Here is a 17,725-nt window from a genome sequence, read left to right as displayed (position 1 = left end):
AAATGTGGCAGCAAGGCTGCTAACTGATGCAAGGGATGGGGACCGCATAGTGTGCTGAAAGTTTAACACAGTTCAACACAGATTGTTAGTGATTTACCAAGTGCAAATCATCGAATTCTACTAATCCCTAACAGTGGACAGTTCCACACTTAAATTAGAAGGCAAAAAGAGTCACACATGACATGAGGCACCTATCTGCAACTTCTTAAAAAAAATCTATCTTTTCCCAGGATCATGTAGCATTGTCTCAAGTTCACAGCAGAAAAAATAAATTGCCAAAGATTTTTTGTATAAGACTAACTGAATCTAGTTTACGTATATATTCCTTGAATACAGAGTGTTTAACCAGCTTTCAGTGGTCAGTATCACTGGCTTCTAATGTACGCATTACCATACCTTGAAATACAAAGAACTGAAGGTAATCGATCTTTTTAATCTCTGTAGATTTTCTTCAGACAGAACTGAAATGCTGCTGATAGAAAGTGGTAGATGGGTGATGCTAAGAGCAGTTTTACAAAAGATGATGAGGGAAATTCATTATAAATTCCTTGCTTAGTCTCCTTCTGTTCTGATTCTGGTTCTTAGGAACACTTCTGGAGTCTTGACAATACCGAATTCAGAATTCCACCCAAGCTGCTTATTCAGATATGGGATAATGATAAATTTTCTTTGGATGATTATCTGGGTATGTATAAAGTATTTCCGGATAAGGAAAGTTATATCCTTAAGTTCTCTGTGCCAAAATATCTTGAGATAATAACGATGTTCTCTTTCTCTGCCCTTTCGCTTTTTCTTTAGGTTTTGTTGAACTTGATTTGCACAACACAGTGGTGCCAGCAAAGGTTTCACAAAAGTGCAGTTTAGACATGATTCCAGAGCACAAGCCAATGAGCTTGATGAAGAATGTTAAGATTGCTTCACTCTTTGAACAAAAATCCATGAGGGGATGGTGGCCGTGCTACGTCGAAAAAGATGGCTCCCGTGTTCTGGCTGTAAGGTTCTGTTAATACTCCTTAATCCTTGGGTTTTCATTTTGGAATGGGACAAATCGCCATGGCCAACTCACGTCAGCTGACTTGCCATGGTTAATACACCACAGGACAACTCACTGTGGCCATGGGACAATTCAATGCGGGATAACTCAAGAGAGGGACAAGTGATTTGCAGCAGGCCTTGTCTTGCTTTAGGTTTGAATTTTCTCAAGTTAGAAGTCCTTGGGTTGAAACCTAAAGCAAGACTTTAGCAGCAAGACAAGGTCTGCTGCTACAATTCACTTGTCTCTCTCTTGAGTTATCCCATGTTGAATTGTTCCACGGTGAGTTGTTCCATGGTGATTTGGCTGCAGTGAGTTGGCTAAGGTGAGTCAACTGTAATGAGATGACTAGGACGTGTTGTCCTAGACCCGTGATGGCTAACCTATGGCATGCGTGCCACAAGTGGCACGTGGAGCCATATCAGTGGGCACATGAACGTTGCTTTAGTTCAGCTCTGGTGCGCATGTGTGCGCCGGCCAGCTGATTTTTGGGCCTTCCAGGCCCACCGGAAGTTGGCAAATGGGCCGTTTCTGGCCTCCAGAGGATCTCCGGGGGGGGGGGGAAGGCTGTTTTCGCCCTCCTCAGGCTCCTAGAAAGCCTCTGGAGCCTGGGGAGGGCGAAAAACAGGCCTACCAGGGCCACTGTGGCATCACGTGCCAAAAGCAGGGGAAGTGCAAAGGGGGTTGTGGTGCATTGAAATTATGAGTGTGGGCACACACGTGCATGATCTCCCGCGCTCCCCCCTCTTTTGGCATGCGACGGCAAAAAGGTCCGCCATCGCTGTCCTAAACCCTTTCATTTTGCTTCTCAAACTTTTAACTACCCTTCTTCCTCACAAAAGATTTAAATTGTTTTTGAAGGGAAGTACTGCACACACTATTTAGTTAGTAAGTAAGTAATTAAGTAAATAACAGTTCTACACCTGGAAGCTCCTTGCATGGGATTGTCATTTCATTTGTGTTGAGATTTATAATTCCGAACTATTTACATAAACTCATTAAATTTTGCTTTATAGAATCCACTCCATTTCTGGAGTGGATTCTTCTTCATCCCATTTCTTTGCCTTCTCCACAATAGACCCTGATAAAGGGACAGAAAGAATCCACAAGCTATTTAATAACTCTTTCTTGCCCCAAATATTAAAGTAGAAGAAATTGAATTGATTATGAAGATAAATTCCCAGAAGTACCAATATGCAGTGAAAATCAGTGCAACTAATGCACACAAAGCACACCCTTATGCCACATTCACAAAATCTGAATGTGATTTTTGCTTGGTAGGTTGGGGGATTTTCCTGGGGAGAATCTGATTGGGGAATTCTTTTTTTTTGGGGGGGGAACACATTTTAAAGCTGCTGAAGTTGAGACACTTTGCACTGAATCACATTTCAGGATGGGCTTGAAATCTGTTCATGTATCATTGAACATCATGAATAAAACATCATTAAGCTGCAGCACTATAAAGTTCTTGATCATATTTTTATTTATTTAAAGGGTAAAGTTGAAATGACTCTGGAAGTTCTTGGTGAAAAAGACATTGAAGAACGACCAGCTGGTAAAGGAAGAGATGAACCTAATATGAACCCCAAACTAGACATGCCAAAGTAAGATATTTTCCACTTTTTTATTTTAGGGTCTTGTAGATTATGCTTCCCAACATGTTTATATGAGGGTTTAAAGTTTTGGGGATACCTTGAGTATGGCAAGTCCATGGAAACCTAAAGGTTTGAAACAAGAATCATTTCAGTGAGAACACATGAACACATTAGTTGGCTCTTACTGGGCCAGTGGCCTTTGTTTTAATGCATAGTCTCTAGCCCAAAGGTTTGACTTTAATGGAGACATTAGAATTCATTTCTATATTATTGCACAACTTCTCATCTGTAACTTGGAAAATTACACTGAAATAATCATTTGATAATCATTTCCTGCAGCTCTTTCTCCTCCAATTATCAGTCTTTTCTTCATGACAAATATGTCTGAAGTTTAGGAGCAAGCTAATTTATGCCAAGCATATTATGTAAACCTTAGTTTTAAGAACTATAATAGAAACAGCAGTGGACATTTGGAGATGAGGGATAGAAATAAACCTCTTTTTAGGCAGAAAAACTGGAAAAATTGAACATTTGCACAAATACGCAGGTAGTGCTCACTTACTGATCATTCAGTGATCCTTTGAAGTTATAATGGTACTTAAAAAATAACTTTACAACACATTTATGACCTTTTATGACTTTGCAGGGTCCATCATTCAGGTAATTGCTATTATAGTCAGTACATGTTGTCCTGTGTCTGACCTCTTTCTCCCCCCATCTTACAGAGCAGAGAGATTGAAGTGGAGGGGGATTGTAAGAGAGTAAGATGATTGCTCTTCTACACATCAGATGCAATGCAGCCCAATGCATCCTACGCAAACAACTTACTCTCTTGAAATTTCTTCGTCTCCAATCTCTCTGCTCTGCGATGGGGAGGGAGGAAGCAATTTTTGCAGACCCTTCATTTGTCTGATCCTTCAATCCTCCTGCTAAGGGGGTGGTTGGAAAGGGATTTCAAGAGGATAAGCTGTTTGCTCTTCTACACACTGAGAATAATGAGATCACACCAGTAGCAGAAAAAGGTCAGGTAAAGGATACCTATAGATATCCCTTGCTTTTTTCCCCCTCCCATACACCTGTGCACAGAGTGGAGAGATTGGGAAAAAAGGGATTTCAAGAATACTATAAATTGTTTGCGTAGTACACCCACATCTCCCAGCCCAAAGCTGGGGGGGGGAGGAGGTGTCACTGCATTGCTTTCAATGTGTACAAGGCAATAAACTAGCACTTGAACATTCCAAAGGACAGAGGAGTGGCTGGGAGGCAAACAAAAGCCAAAGGTATAAAACTGAGTGGTCACATCTCTTTCCAGCCAGAAAGCACATTTGTGAACACCCTATTTCCCACTTAGCAACTACTTCTCTTAGTGGCAGAATTACCCATCTCAATTAGGATCATTAAGCAAGGAGTCCCTGTGCCTCTTATTACATATTATACACCATTAGTATCTTATAGGATTCTTATCTTCAACAGTTCAGTCATAGTATTCGTAGTATTTATACTAGATTCTTAAAGTTAGGATTTCTGCACACATAAGTCAACTATATGAAAGCCATGCACCAACTGGATCTTTTTTCTTTTCACAGCCGACCAGAAACGTCCTTCCTTTGGTTCACAAATCCATGCAAGACAATGAAATTTATTGTGTGGCGGAGATTTAAGTGGGTCTTCATTGGCATCATCATCCTGCTGATTGTGCTTTTATTTCTAGCGATCCTCCTATATTCCTTGCCAGTATGTATTTTCTGTTTGTATCTTTTTACTTTCAAATTAGTTAGGCTGATAATCAGGTTATACATATGTGCACTTGACCACAGACAAACATTCCTTCTTGGTTTCAATAGGCATTGATGGAAAGCTACATGTTTTCAATTTTACTAAGCAAAACGAGTATTGTTAAATGGATTAAAATCTAAATCAATTCATTATTGCATTAATTAGGCAATTACTTTACACATATTCAAAGTATATTTTAGTGATTTTTTTCCCCCCTTTGGTTCAATTGTCCTATTTTCAGAGACTTCCTGGTCATATCCCTGCAGGTTTTTTTGGTTTGCCATAGCCTTTTTCCTAGAGCTAACAGTAATTAGACTATTTAGGCTTATAGTAAACAGACAAATTAGAATGTTTGATTCTGTGAAACTATACTGATAATCCTCAATTTACGATCCAATTTTACAAACGTTTTTTCCTATGGTTGTTAAACGAACCCATTGTTTGCTATGGGGAGTTTTTGCTGAAAACTAGAAGTAAACATGGTCATGTGACCACAGGAAGCTGCACATGACTGTAAATACAGGCCAGTTGCCCCTGAAATACAACCACATGACCTAGAGGGGGCGGCCATTGGGCTTTTGAACCAGGTTACAGGTATCTTTTGGGGAGGATCTAGGTATCTTTTGGGGGGGGGTAGTTATGAACGGCCGCTAAGCTATGAGTCGTAACTCAAAGACTATAACAGTAATTAAACTAATTACTAATAATTGTAGCACCGGGTCAAGATTATATTAAAGATCACTCCCTTGCCGCAATATCTATATACACTGCTCTGAAAGCAAGTTAAGTGTATCACCAAAGCAAGAGCTTTTTGAACCTAAACTGTGAGCCAAAAAGGAGTCTATATATGAAGGAGATGATTGACACAATATGCATGTTTTTTCTTTAAACTATTTTGCAATGATTTTAGTTGAACACTTGTGAATTAAAAACTACCATGCCTGTCCAAATGTGAAGAATTCCTTATGGCTTCTTTTTATTTTTGTAGAACTACATTTCAATGAAGATTGTGAATCCTTTTTCATCTCGTTAAGGAACACATTGTTCTTGAAGCTTGACTTTGAAACGAGGTTATACAACCTTTGGGCCAAATTGAACCACCACCTCAAATTATGTGTCTGTCTCTGATCTCCTGAGTTTTGCACCAGGAAAAAGACCACTTATGTGAATTCAACTGCTATCCAAGATGTTTTGAGAAATAACAGCCGAAAGTGACTATGATTTCTGAATTATGACTTTGATAGAAGATTATAAAATGATATGTCTTTTTTGTTCTTAAATGTTTTTCTCAGTATACCGTTCATTATTTTTTTCAGTTTTACCTTCCTTTTAAATATGTACTCTGTTTACACTGTAATTCTATACATGTCTACTGGCAAGTAAGCCCCTTTGAGTTTCACAGGGAGTGACTTCCAGGTAAGTGGAAACTTCAAAGGTTTATTTTAATTATGAGCAGTTTGAAATGGTGCCTCTTAACTTTATGGGAGGGGGGAAACACATACTACTTGTTTTTACAAAAGAAAGGACTGTAAAATGGTTCACTAGTGGCATGAATAGGATAGTATAAAAGGTCATAAATATAGCTCTAAGCTTCATTTTGCTACAGTCCTGCCTTATAAACAAAGCAGTGAAATAAAGCCAAACAAATTTTCAGTTTAGCTTTGTGGTTATTGTGCTTAGCAAAATATAGATTTGTTTTTTATTTCATATCATTTTCCCTCAAGTGCAGAGTTCGCTTTTTTCAAAGTATTGAATATTTGGTTACAACAGGAATTGACTGACCAGCTTGTTGCTGACATCATGGGCTGAGAGAGAGAGTTACTGGCCCTAAGTCACCATAAGTTGGACATGCCTCCTCTAAAGTAACCTCCTCAGAGTCTCAGAGTCAGAACTGCCATGACACTTGGGTCCCGTTTGCCTTAAACTTGGTCCAGGTAAGGGACTAATAAATTTCACACACTGTACCAGCGGAGAATGAGAATGAAAGGTACTCATCTTCTTTTCTTAGCTGAGGGAGCCAGCATTGTCCAAAGACATTTTCCATGGTCATGTGATCAGCATGAGTGTCTGCCAAGGCACATGGAATGCTGTTACCTTCCCACCGAAGTGGTACCTATTTATCTACTCGCACTTGCATGCTTTTGCACTTCCAGGAGTTATAGCAAATAACCGGAGCTCAGTCTGTTGCGCGGCGCTTCGGTCTCAAACCCGGGCTGTCAGTTTTACAGCTGACCAGCTCAGCATGTTTAACTGCTCAGTCATTGCGCCTGCAAGCAAGTGCCCCTAAAATAGACATACATGATTGTGGCATCTAATGCCAACCAAGTGGGAATGGAACAGGGAAAATTGGCTTTAACCCCAACAAAAATGATGGTATACTGTTCTGATCACCACTGTTCATCAGATTAATGTTGGAGACTTTGGTTGTTTAGAAAGTCTCTTCCCTGCTTAAGTTGAAATGAAAACAGGCCCATTGAATGTGTTGCAATAATTCAAACAGATAATAATAATACACAGTCCTGTCCTAAATGAAATTCAAAATTTCACATTAATCAAGGGATTCAGGATGGGGAAGCAGGTTAGCTACACAGGACTATCTGCTCATTCTTCATATGATTCCTTTTTCTTCTTCTTGTCATCAGATATAATGTTTTTAATGTTTTTATTTTATTTTATTTTTATCCTACCTTTATTATTTTTTTAAGTGACTCAAGGCAACAAATATACCTAATGCATCTTCCTCCTATTTTACCTGCAACCATCACCCTGTGAGGTTCTTGGTCTGAGAGTGAATGACTGGCTTGCATGCCTAAGAAGGGACTCGAAGGGACTCAAACTCATGGTCTTCTAGTTTCTGGCCTGGTGCCTTAACCACTAGACCAAACTGGCTCAGTATTTTTCCCCATTGCTTATATATACACTTAATATATACACTATGTGGAATTAATACAGTAACTTATTCAATAAATTATGGCAGCATACTCTGAAGAGAAGATAGTGAACCCTAACTTGTACTATCATCAGAAGATAAATTGTCTCACAACAAAGAGTTATACCACCGCATATTCTAAAAACTCGATTGGTAAGGTAAGAGTTCTCAAAGCGGACATTTGTGGTTCATCTTACAAACAGAAATTCTAAGCATGAATGCATTTTAATGCATTTAATGTGTTTTTGTAGCTACTGGAAATTTGCTACAGTCTCTCATGTCATCCCCATGATCTATCAACGTCTCCATGGAGACAATGGCCATAATCACAAACGTCAAAACTAGTTAACTCATAGAGCTGAGAACCTTCTCTTTTGGCTGTGTTCACATAATAAATAAACCTAATCAGGCTAAAAAAAAATACAATTCATAAATTCATAAAACATGCAGCAACTCCAATAAACCGTATTGTCACTTACCATCATGGCTTGGTCCCTACAATCTATCAAAGCCCACTTTAGTTTAGTCAAGTGTCTTAAGAAGGTCAGGTGTTTGTGTGAAGTTACCATTTAGAAAGCACAAGTTCCTTTTTTAAAAAAATGAGCCATCCACGCTTAATTGTTACAGAGGCAATTTGAGACAGGAATCACTTCTGCAGAGGACTCAGTTCCTACCATATGTTTATACTTAGACACGAAGCATGGTTAGGATGAAGAAAGTTAGGATTTTACAGATGGGCCTTCTTTCTCATTGGAATGCAACTTGCCCAGTCATTCCCAATAAGTCAATGGCGGCTACAGAAATTAGAAAATTCTTGCTTCTTGGTGAGTCATGGCAGGGCAACCTTTGAATCTGTATGAAGCTTATAGAAATTGCTTATTTTTCACCTTGACTGGGTAAATGATAATGGTCTGAATTTGGTGAATAAACTAATGGCTATAATTCCACGAAATTATTTCCATAACGTGGATGGGAATGTTAGAATGGAACAGTTTTTCTGTCAAAACATAATTGCCCTTTATTTGGGAGTGGTAAGAACCAACTTGAAAAGTATGACCTAAGAGCAATAGCTCAGGGCTGGAACTAATCAGAATCCAGATGGATTGCTATTTAGTGACATAATATTTTGGCAGTAACTTGCCTGGATATAAGTGAACATTTGATCACTTCTCATTTAGTAAGGGTTCAGTCAGTGCCACGATTAAGCAAAGAATGAAAATCACAAATGGATGGCTTTTCATCCAAGAGCTGAAACGCAATGTACTTAAAAGTTCTTATTAGAAAAAACATTTCCCTTAGAGAACTTTAAAGAGTATCATTTTAAGAAAATTAAAAATAGATTGTGGAGAGACCTGGACCTTCTTGTTCACTTAGATTGCAATTCTATGGAGAGAAGATTGGCTTCTATCTTTAACACTGCTCTTTCCACATATGATTGTGATAAAAATTAATTCTTAAATTAGTTCTTAAATCCAGTGGGGGTAAAAAGGAACTATGGGAGGATTAAATTAGAATAATATGAGGAAGAAATTGATCTTAAGAATTCTTTAGTGAGATTCAGCATGGATAGTTGTGTGTCTGTGTGTTTACCTTTGTGTTTGTGTGTGCAAATTTCCAAAGCAGCCCCCCTCCCCCTTCTCTGGTCTCTCCCAAGCAGTAGAAGAGAATTTCCATTACTACTTTTTGTTTATAATCTCTGACATTCTTTGCTTATTCCTCTAAAATGTTCACCTCTATAATAATACAGAAGATAAATAAAAACTTAGAGCACTTGAAAAGAGTTTGACAACTGTTTATTGAATATAACACAGAGACTTATCAATTTCAAACTAAAATTATCATTTTTTAAAAAGTTACTACATGAACGTTTCATTGAATTTTACTGTTTATTTCTCTTTCTTGGCTACTCTGATGTACTTGCTCTTTTATGACAAGAAGACAAGGCTATGTAAAATTGATGGTTATTATTAGCTCCAGGTAATAAGTAAAGAAATAGTAATCACATCTGCATGAGAATTGCCTTAACACTTGTTAAATAATCAAAACTGCTTCATGTCAGGAACCAAAGTTGCTGATGGAGATATATAGATACGATTTCTTAGCATATTTGCTTTTTTTCCCCTTCCACATAGACATGTATTTATTCATTAAAACATTTTCCAGCTTTTCCAGCTTTTTTCCTCACAAGAAGGAACTTAATATTGTTTTTAAAACAATGGGACAGCCACTGAACATAGAATTCAGAAGCAAAAAGATTAACCCAGCCAAAAGCTTTTTATTATTAGAATTATTTTTAAAATTCCCCTGCTGCTTGGTCCAAATATAACATAGCATTTCTTCTGTCAGTCACAAGATGTCAGTGTCTCTATTCTCTTTGTAAGGGCTCCACATGCAAATCTTTGTATGTTCCAAATGTTTAAGTAGAAAAGTGATGTGTAATGTTAGTCTTATCCTTTTATAGACCAGTGAGAAAATTAAGAGAGTTATGATATAAACTTTCCAAAACTACCCCAAAACAAAGGTGACAATTTATTTAAAATTCTAATGCAAAGAGATTTAAATAATTATGAAAAATACAATCAATATAAACTCAACAACATCTGGCAACTTCATCTAGATTCACCAAAGAATAACAACCTCATTTTTCTGTAATTTTGAAAAAGCAAAAACATTTTTGCAATTCATTGATAAGGCAGCAGAATTATTTTTGATATGGCCATGTCACTGTTTCAGTTAGAAGATCTAGAGGGAGGGAGGGAGGGAGGGAGGAAGGAAGGAAGGAAGGAAGGAAGGAAGGAAGGAAGGAAGGAAGGAAGGAAGGAAGGAAGGAAGATTTATGAATAAACATTACAATTTGCCTTTACTTGCCAATTGCTTTCTATGGGTTCTCTGTTCAGTCTGCTTAAGATTGGGAAGGGTTAGTTTAGGCATTAAAAGCCATCAGATATTTACCATAACAGATGTAACAGATTAACAGAGTTGGAAGGGACCTTATAGGTTATCTAGTCCAACTCCCCGCTCAAGCAGGAGACCCTACACCATTTCTGACAAATGGCGTCCAATCTTTTCTTGAAAGTCTCTAGTGATGAAACTCCCACAACTTCCGAAGGCAAGCTGTTTCATTGGTTGATTGTTCTCACTGTCAGAAAGTTCCTCCTTATTTCTAGGTTGAATCTCTCCTTGGTCAGTTTCCATCCATTATTCCTTGTCTGGCCTTCAGGTGCTTTGGAAAATAGCTTGCTCCTTCCCCTCTGTGGCAGACCCTCAAGTATTGGAAGATGGCTATCATGTCTCCCCTGGTCCTTCTCTTCACTAGACTAGCCATGCCCAGTTCATGTAACCATTCTTCATATGTTTTAGTCTCCAGTCCCCTAATCATCCTGGTTGCTCTTTTTCTTCTCTGCACTTTTTCTAGAGTCTCAACATCTTTTTTATAGTATGGTGACCAAAACTGGATGCAGTACTCTAGGTGTGGTCTTACTAGGGCTTTATAGAGTGGTATTAGTATCTCACTTGATCTTGATTGTATCCCTTTGTTAATGCAATTTAGGATTGTGTTGGATTTTTTAACTGCCACTGCATACTGCTGGCTCATATTTAGCTGATTGTCCACTAAGACTCCAAGATCCCTCTCACAGTCACTGCTATTAAACCTGGTTTCCCCCAGTTTATATGTGTGCTTTTGGTTTTTCTTACTTAAGTGTAAGACTTTACTTTTCTCCACATTGAATTTCATTTTGTTAGATAGGGCCCAGTGTTCAAGTCTGTCAAGATCCATCTGGATCTTGAGTCTATCTTCTAGGGTGTTAGCTATTCCTGCCAGCTTAGTATCATCTGCAAATTTCCCTCTTAGATGATTCCCTCATCTAAGTCATTTATGAAGATATTGAACCGTACTGGGCCTAAGACAGAACCTTGTGGCACCCCACTGCTTACTTCTCTCCATGTAGACTTAGACCCATTAAAGACTACTCGTTGAGTACAGTTTGTCAGTCAGTTGTGAATCCATCTGGTGGTGAAACTATCCCACTTTTTTCTAGCTTACAAAGAAATAGATTGTGGTCTACTTTGTCGAATGCCTTGCTGAAGTCTAAGTATATTATGTCCACAGTATTTTGCTCGTCTACTAATTTAGTCACTATGTTGAGGAATGAAATACAATGAGATAATACGATGAAAAAAGAATGAAATAATAACATGGGCCTGTATCCCTGAAAACAAGCCCACAAAAGTCAATTTCTGAACATTTTATCAATCAGTATTGAGCTCAGCTATCTAACTTACTAACTGTATCTTCTTAAATAAGCAGCTAGAGCCAGTTTGGGATTGTGGCTAAGGCATCAAGCTAGAAACTGAGAGACTGTGAGTTGCATGACTAGCAATGCTTTTTTGATGTGATCAAAAATATTTAATTCGCTTCATTTAGTCACATCTTTATTTTAAATCTGAGCTACTATTATTCCAGAGAGCCAGTTTGGTATCATGATTAAGGTTCAAAGCTATTAAGGAGACTAGGAATTCTAGTCCTGTCTTGTCTACAAAGCCAACTGGGTGACCTTGAGCCAGACAATTTCTCTCAGCCCTAAGAAGGAGGTAATGACAAAACATTTCTGAATAATTTTGCCAAGAAAACCACAGGGACCTATGCAGGCAGTCTCTTGAAAATTGAACATGATTGAATAGAAGAAAAAAACTATATATCAACATCTACCTGACAACAGAACATGATAGAATTATTTTTATTTCTTTAAAGTATGGTAGGAAAAACATGCAGAGTATTTTTTTCCCTCACTGACACCTTCTCTTTGTTCTTTTTATTTATAACAATTTTGATACCACCCATTTTAAAGAAGCTGACTAGCCTTTATCATAAATTGGAAGGGATCTTGGATAAAGAAAAACCCATCGGAGTTTGTGCCCAGTATTCAGAAACTGCTTCCTTCCGCCATAAATCTTAACTTTGAACTTCAGCACTTTATTTACTACACAAGAGCTTTTTTAAAAAGTAAAGTAAAGTAACATAAAGGACAGGAAAGGAGTGAAATAATATGTTAGTTTCAAGTGTGGGACCTAGAATAACCCAAGGAAATATTTAACTTGTTTTGTTTTTCTTGGACTGGTTGACATCTTGAAGCAAAATGCTAATTGCTTTAATTCCCCCTTAAATTTAAAAAATGCCCTGAAGCTTAGAGAACTACAGTTCACCCCCCACCAACCCACCCTTCCTGCCCTCCCGAAAATAAAAAATCTAAAACTTATTTGGTGTTTTGGCAAAGAAATAAATCCTGCCTCTTCTGTAGAAAACATTATGTATGAAATATTCCAACTTGCATTCAACCTAATTTTAGTACATTCAGGGCAAATAGATGCGATATTTGGTACTTGATATTCTGAAAGTTCCCTCAAGATCTGTTTATGTTGCCAAGGTGCCAGGGACATGGCACCATTGTTGAGGGGCCATTTTTATCCTCCCCTCCAGTATGGTTCATATTTTTGTGTTTATAATATTTATTACTGTGGGGTTTTTTTCCCCCAGATTTTTACCTGTTCTTTTTATATTGGCAGATGTATCTATTCTTGTGTGTTGCCCAGAATTGCCTTTTGGTGAGATGGACAGCTGTATAAATTTGATAGACAAATAAACAAAAAACTATTTAAAGGGCCAATATACTTTTGTTGAAATGCTCATGAAACAAATTTAGCTTTTAAGGCCAACCAAACCTGAACAATTTGAGTTTCATTAAAATAAGAATCTTCTGCTTGGTAAATATCTATCAGCCCCCTCAGCTCTCTACTCACCCACCCCCAGCAGGGACCCAGAACCAGCTAAATCCTTTTCGGTGCATTTGAATAGCCCACAATCTGCCCTCTCAACATTTTGCCATTCAAATTAACCTCCATTACAATGGAAAGAAAATAACCCTGAAATCAACTAATTTCCAAGTGTAAAAGCTTCATCAGAAAACAACTTTTGCATGTAAATTGGGCCTCCACCTTCTGGTCTTGTTTAAGGCTGACTTGGAAGCCAGATTTTAAACATTCAACCTCCACATCCCATATGGTTTTAAGCCCAGGGGGAAAAAAATAAAAGATGAGGAAAAATATATAAAAGTGAGAAAACAATAAGGGCTGTGTCCAGCATGGTCCCTGCAACAATTCTTCTTTTCATGAAGCTTCAGGAGAACAGACAATAATCTTTCACACATTTTTTGAGCCCAATTAGGATGAAGAGCTGAACAAAGGAACTCACTTGAAGCCACTTTTTTTTAATTGACAGCCACTCCTGGAATTAAAAGATACCTTCAGAGGTGAAGAGGAGGTATATTTAGAAGTTACAGGAGCTCTTCACCACAGTCTCTATAATCCTTTCTCCCTTCAGAGAGTATAAAAGAGTGAAATAGGCTTTTTTTCTCAGCCTTCTAGGTTTTAATCTGTCACAAATGAACCCTTCCTGTCACCTCACTCAATTCTTTTAGTGGCCTTTCAGACAGATATGTCAGGAGTGTGGGTATAAAAAAGGCTAAAATGGTGAGTGCAACCTGCACAATACACATTTTAAAAAAAGGAATGGGGCTTCGATCATGCAGCAAAAATCCATTCTTCTTGACTCTTTTGACACCACCCCCCCTTTGTGAAAACCCCCGTGTGTGAAACTGACTGCATTATAATTTTATAAGCTTTAGTTTTCCATATTGAATAATAGGGAAAGTTTGATAGTCAATGATAACAATTAATTACACCAGAGTATCAAAAATGCAGACTGTCATTAAAAATAAGGATATAAACAACAAATATCTCAAGCAGAGTTGGAAACCTGATGATGTAATTTCTTGTCACTGACTTCAATCAGGTTGTCTTTAATTCCTAGTGCAGACTTCATTCTTGAGATTAACTTATGATTTCCCAATCATGTCTTGATTAACTACATGCTACTACCAGAGCTGGACTAAATCTGGGGAGTCAATGTTAGCTGGAAGACAAATCACTCAAGAGCAGTAATATTGGAAAATTAAATTAGGAGATGTGAATGTTTGTTTGTATAACAGGATTTCACTCAATTACTTTTTGGTGTGTATGTGTCTTCATATCAGTGCTGACCCCTGGAGATTGTCTGGACAAGTCACTAGCCCCTGCAGTTTTCTTGACAGGTTCTTTTAAAAGTAGTTTGCCATTTTTTTCCCTAGGGCTGAAAGAGAATAACTGGCTCAAGATCAACAAGTTAAAAAGCAGGACTAGAACTCACCTTCTCCTGATTATTCCTTAGCTGGTAGGTGCCTAATCATTACTTCAGTAAGATGGCTAATATTAACACATTGCCTCTGTAATATACATAACAGCCCCAGGATGTAGGTCAATTCATGCATTTGACCTCAGATGGAGATATAACAATGGGGTCGAATGATCTCAGGATTAGCTAAACCAGTGCTTTTCAACCTTGGCAACTTTAAGATATGTGGACTTCACCTCCCAGGATTTTATTTGCCAAGATTGAAAAATAGTGAGCTAAGCCATTATATGATGACCTGTTTAAAATACTTATGGATGACCTGTCAAAAACATTTAAGACAATAAAAGTTGCATTTGGAAGCTACAGTAAAAAAAAACCAATGGTTTCAAGGGAACTTGATCCAGCCTGTCTTGAAACTTTCTCTTCAACTCAGATGTTTATGGTGCTAATTCAATAAGAGACTGGATTACAAGGAATGAATGAGTGATGAGAAACATGGAAAATTAACACATTACAGGAAACAGAAAGATTCAAATGCCTATGGCAACATGCTATTTTTAATACTAATTTGCAGCTTCTAGACATTTGGAAGTATATCAAAAAGAAGATTGAAAGACTGAAGATTTGCATCGCTCTTGGGAAATATCGTATTCTGGGAAATATAACAAGCTTAATTCATGATCATTCTTGTTCCAGGAGCTAGATCCATTTCAAAAATAATTTTAAAAGAAGAATGGGAAGGGCATTCAAACCACTTTCCAGTTAGCTCTGATTACACTGTCTCATTATCCATAACTACAAACAATGCTATTTGTTTTGGATTCTATATAATACAAATACCACCTTTAGATCCCCTCAAATGTGAATTTTTGTTTCCAGTTTGCAGTCATTATTGTGGTTGCCAGAAAAGCAAGATGAAAGGGCAAAGAATTTACAATGTCCAAAGTGAAAGAGAGGAAGTGATGTAGGAAATGGGCTGTGCATATATTTTGAAATTTTGCTAAAAAATTATCATACTGCCTTAACCCAAAAGACTTTTTTTTTTCTAACCTTGTCTTCAAAATTGTAATTCTGTTCTAAATCATTCTAGCGTGGTGTTTCTCAACTTTAAGATGTGTGGACTTCAACTCCCAGGATTCACCAGCCACCAAGTTTGGCTACTGAATTCTGGGAGTTGAAGTCCACACTTAGGGTATGGTCATAGTTTTTTTTTTTTCCCTAAATATGGATTTCCTCCCATTTTTATTAATTGGAGGAATAAGTCTGCTCTAGTCCCTTCAGGAGAGTCATTTCTAATGGTATTATTTTCTCATTTATCAAATATTTCATGGAATTAATCTGATTTCTAATTTAGTTTTGGAAATACTGCTCTAATTTGGGAGATGGACAGAGGACATTGTCTAACAATGGCTGAAATTGATGCAAATTGTTATTGTGAGTCAATGATCCTTTACTGATGATTATGTGCTTTCTATATATCATATACTTCCTATTAACTCAAATTTTCTATTTAATCTTCTTATAATGGAGTTTCAATTATTTTCTGAATTTTTTTCTTTATTCCAAGCAACCATTTATGGATAGAGATAAATGATTGACAGATGATAGATAATAAGGCTCAAAAGATCCTTGGTAGTACAGTGGTCTAAAGCACCCTGTTATTAAGACCAGCTGCCTGCAATTACTGCAGGTTCAAATCTCGCCAGGCTCAAGGTTGACTCAGCCTTCCATCCTTTCTAAGGTAGGTAAATTGAGGACCCAGTTGTGGGGGCAATAAGATGACTTTGTATAAATATACAAAAGGATGAAGGCTATTGCTTAGTGCATTGTAAGCCTCCCTGAGACTCCGGAGAAGGGCGGCATATAAATCAAATTAAAAATAAATAAATAAATAAATATCTCACTTAAAAAATGATACACATAGATGGTTCAAAATCCCATTAAATTTGTGGGGGAAGATAAGTGTTACAAAAATGAAAAAGAAATCAACTCATATTAGCTTGAATGCGTTCTTACCCTAGTATACTTTAATTACTCTAAGATTATATTAACTTTATTTTCCCATGGAAAGAAAAACCCCTTGATTTTCTATATTTAAATTATGGCTACCATATAATGTTTCAGGGGGTTACCTTGTCTGATTTGCAACTTTATATATTTTAACATTTTATGGAATGAAGTCAGTGATTAAAACAAATCCATTACATGCATAATTAGAAAGTTACTATAGATATTCCTCGACTTTTGACCACAATTGAGCCCAAAATTTCTGTTATTAAGCGAGACAGTTAAGCAAATTTTGCCCATTTAAGACCTTTCTTGCCAGAGTTGTTAAGTGAATCGATGCAGTTATAAATTAGTTTATACATTAAATCATGGTTGCTAAATGAATCTGGCGTCCCCATTTATTTATTTTTTTAATTTGATTTATATGCTGCCCTTCTCCGGAGACTCAGGGCGGCTTACAATGCGTTAAGCAATAGCCTTCATACTTTTGTATATTTATACAAAGTCAGCTTATTGCCCCCACAAACTGGGTCCTCATTTAACCTACCTTAGAAAGGATGGAAGGCTGAGTCAACCTTGAGCCTGGTAAGATTCGAACCTGCAGTAATTGCAGGCAGCTGTGTTAATAACAGGGTGCTTTAAACCACTGTACTACCAAGGCCTATTGATTTTAATTGCCAGAAGATTGTGAAAGGTGATCACATGACCCCAGGACACTTCAACCATTATAAATATGAGTCACTTGCCAAGTATCTGAATTTTGATCAGATGACCATGGAGATGATGTAATGGTTGTTAAGTTTGAAAAACAATCATAAGTCACTTTTTTCAGGGCCATTGTAATTTCAAACAGTCACTATATGAAGTGTTGTAAGTCAAGGATTGCCTGTACTGTGTGTTATCTCTGTCATGTCATGGCAACAAAGCAGGGGTGGGTTCTACTTACCTTTACTACTGGTTCGTAATGGGGCTGTGCGTGTGTGTTCTCTCTCTTCTGCACAAGGACAGAAGTGTTTTGATGATGTCAGGATCAGTGGGCGGAGCCTCCCGCCGGTTTTACTACCGGTTCTATAGAACTGGTGCGAACCGGGGGCATCACTGCAACAAAGGATATCCTGCATTAAAGGCTACAAGGCACATTTGGAAAATTCTGGGAC

At 37.6% G+C, this 17,725-nt stretch overlaps 1 protein-coding gene across 1 annotated transcript in view; it reads left to right on the top strand.

The window, feature by feature from the left end:
• The window catches only part of MYOF (myoferlin), a 101,567-nt gene extending 95,869 nt beyond the window's left edge, over positions 1-5,698 (top strand). Inside the window, 5 exon segments of the mRNA XM_070946096.1 lie at positions 586-685; positions 799-992; positions 2,528-2,637; positions 4,215-4,362; positions 5,393-5,698. Coding sequence (XP_070802197.1) covers positions 586-685; positions 799-992; positions 2,528-2,637; positions 4,215-4,362; positions 5,393-5,437 — 597 coding nt within the window. The 3' untranslated portion in view covers positions 5,438-5,698.
• Positions 5,699-17,725: the final 12,027 nt, after the last annotated feature.

This window comes from Pituophis catenifer, unplaced genomic scaffold, assembly GCF_029215685.1.
Source record: "Pituophis catenifer annectens isolate HBS135680 unplaced genomic scaffold, rPitCat1.0.hap2 SCAF_6, whole genome shotgun sequence".
Lineage (NCBI taxonomy): Eukaryota > Metazoa > Chordata > Lepidosauria > Squamata > Colubridae > Pituophis > Pituophis catenifer.
Note: the sequence above shows the minus strand (reverse complement) of the source record. Positions and strands in the feature narration are given on the sequence as shown.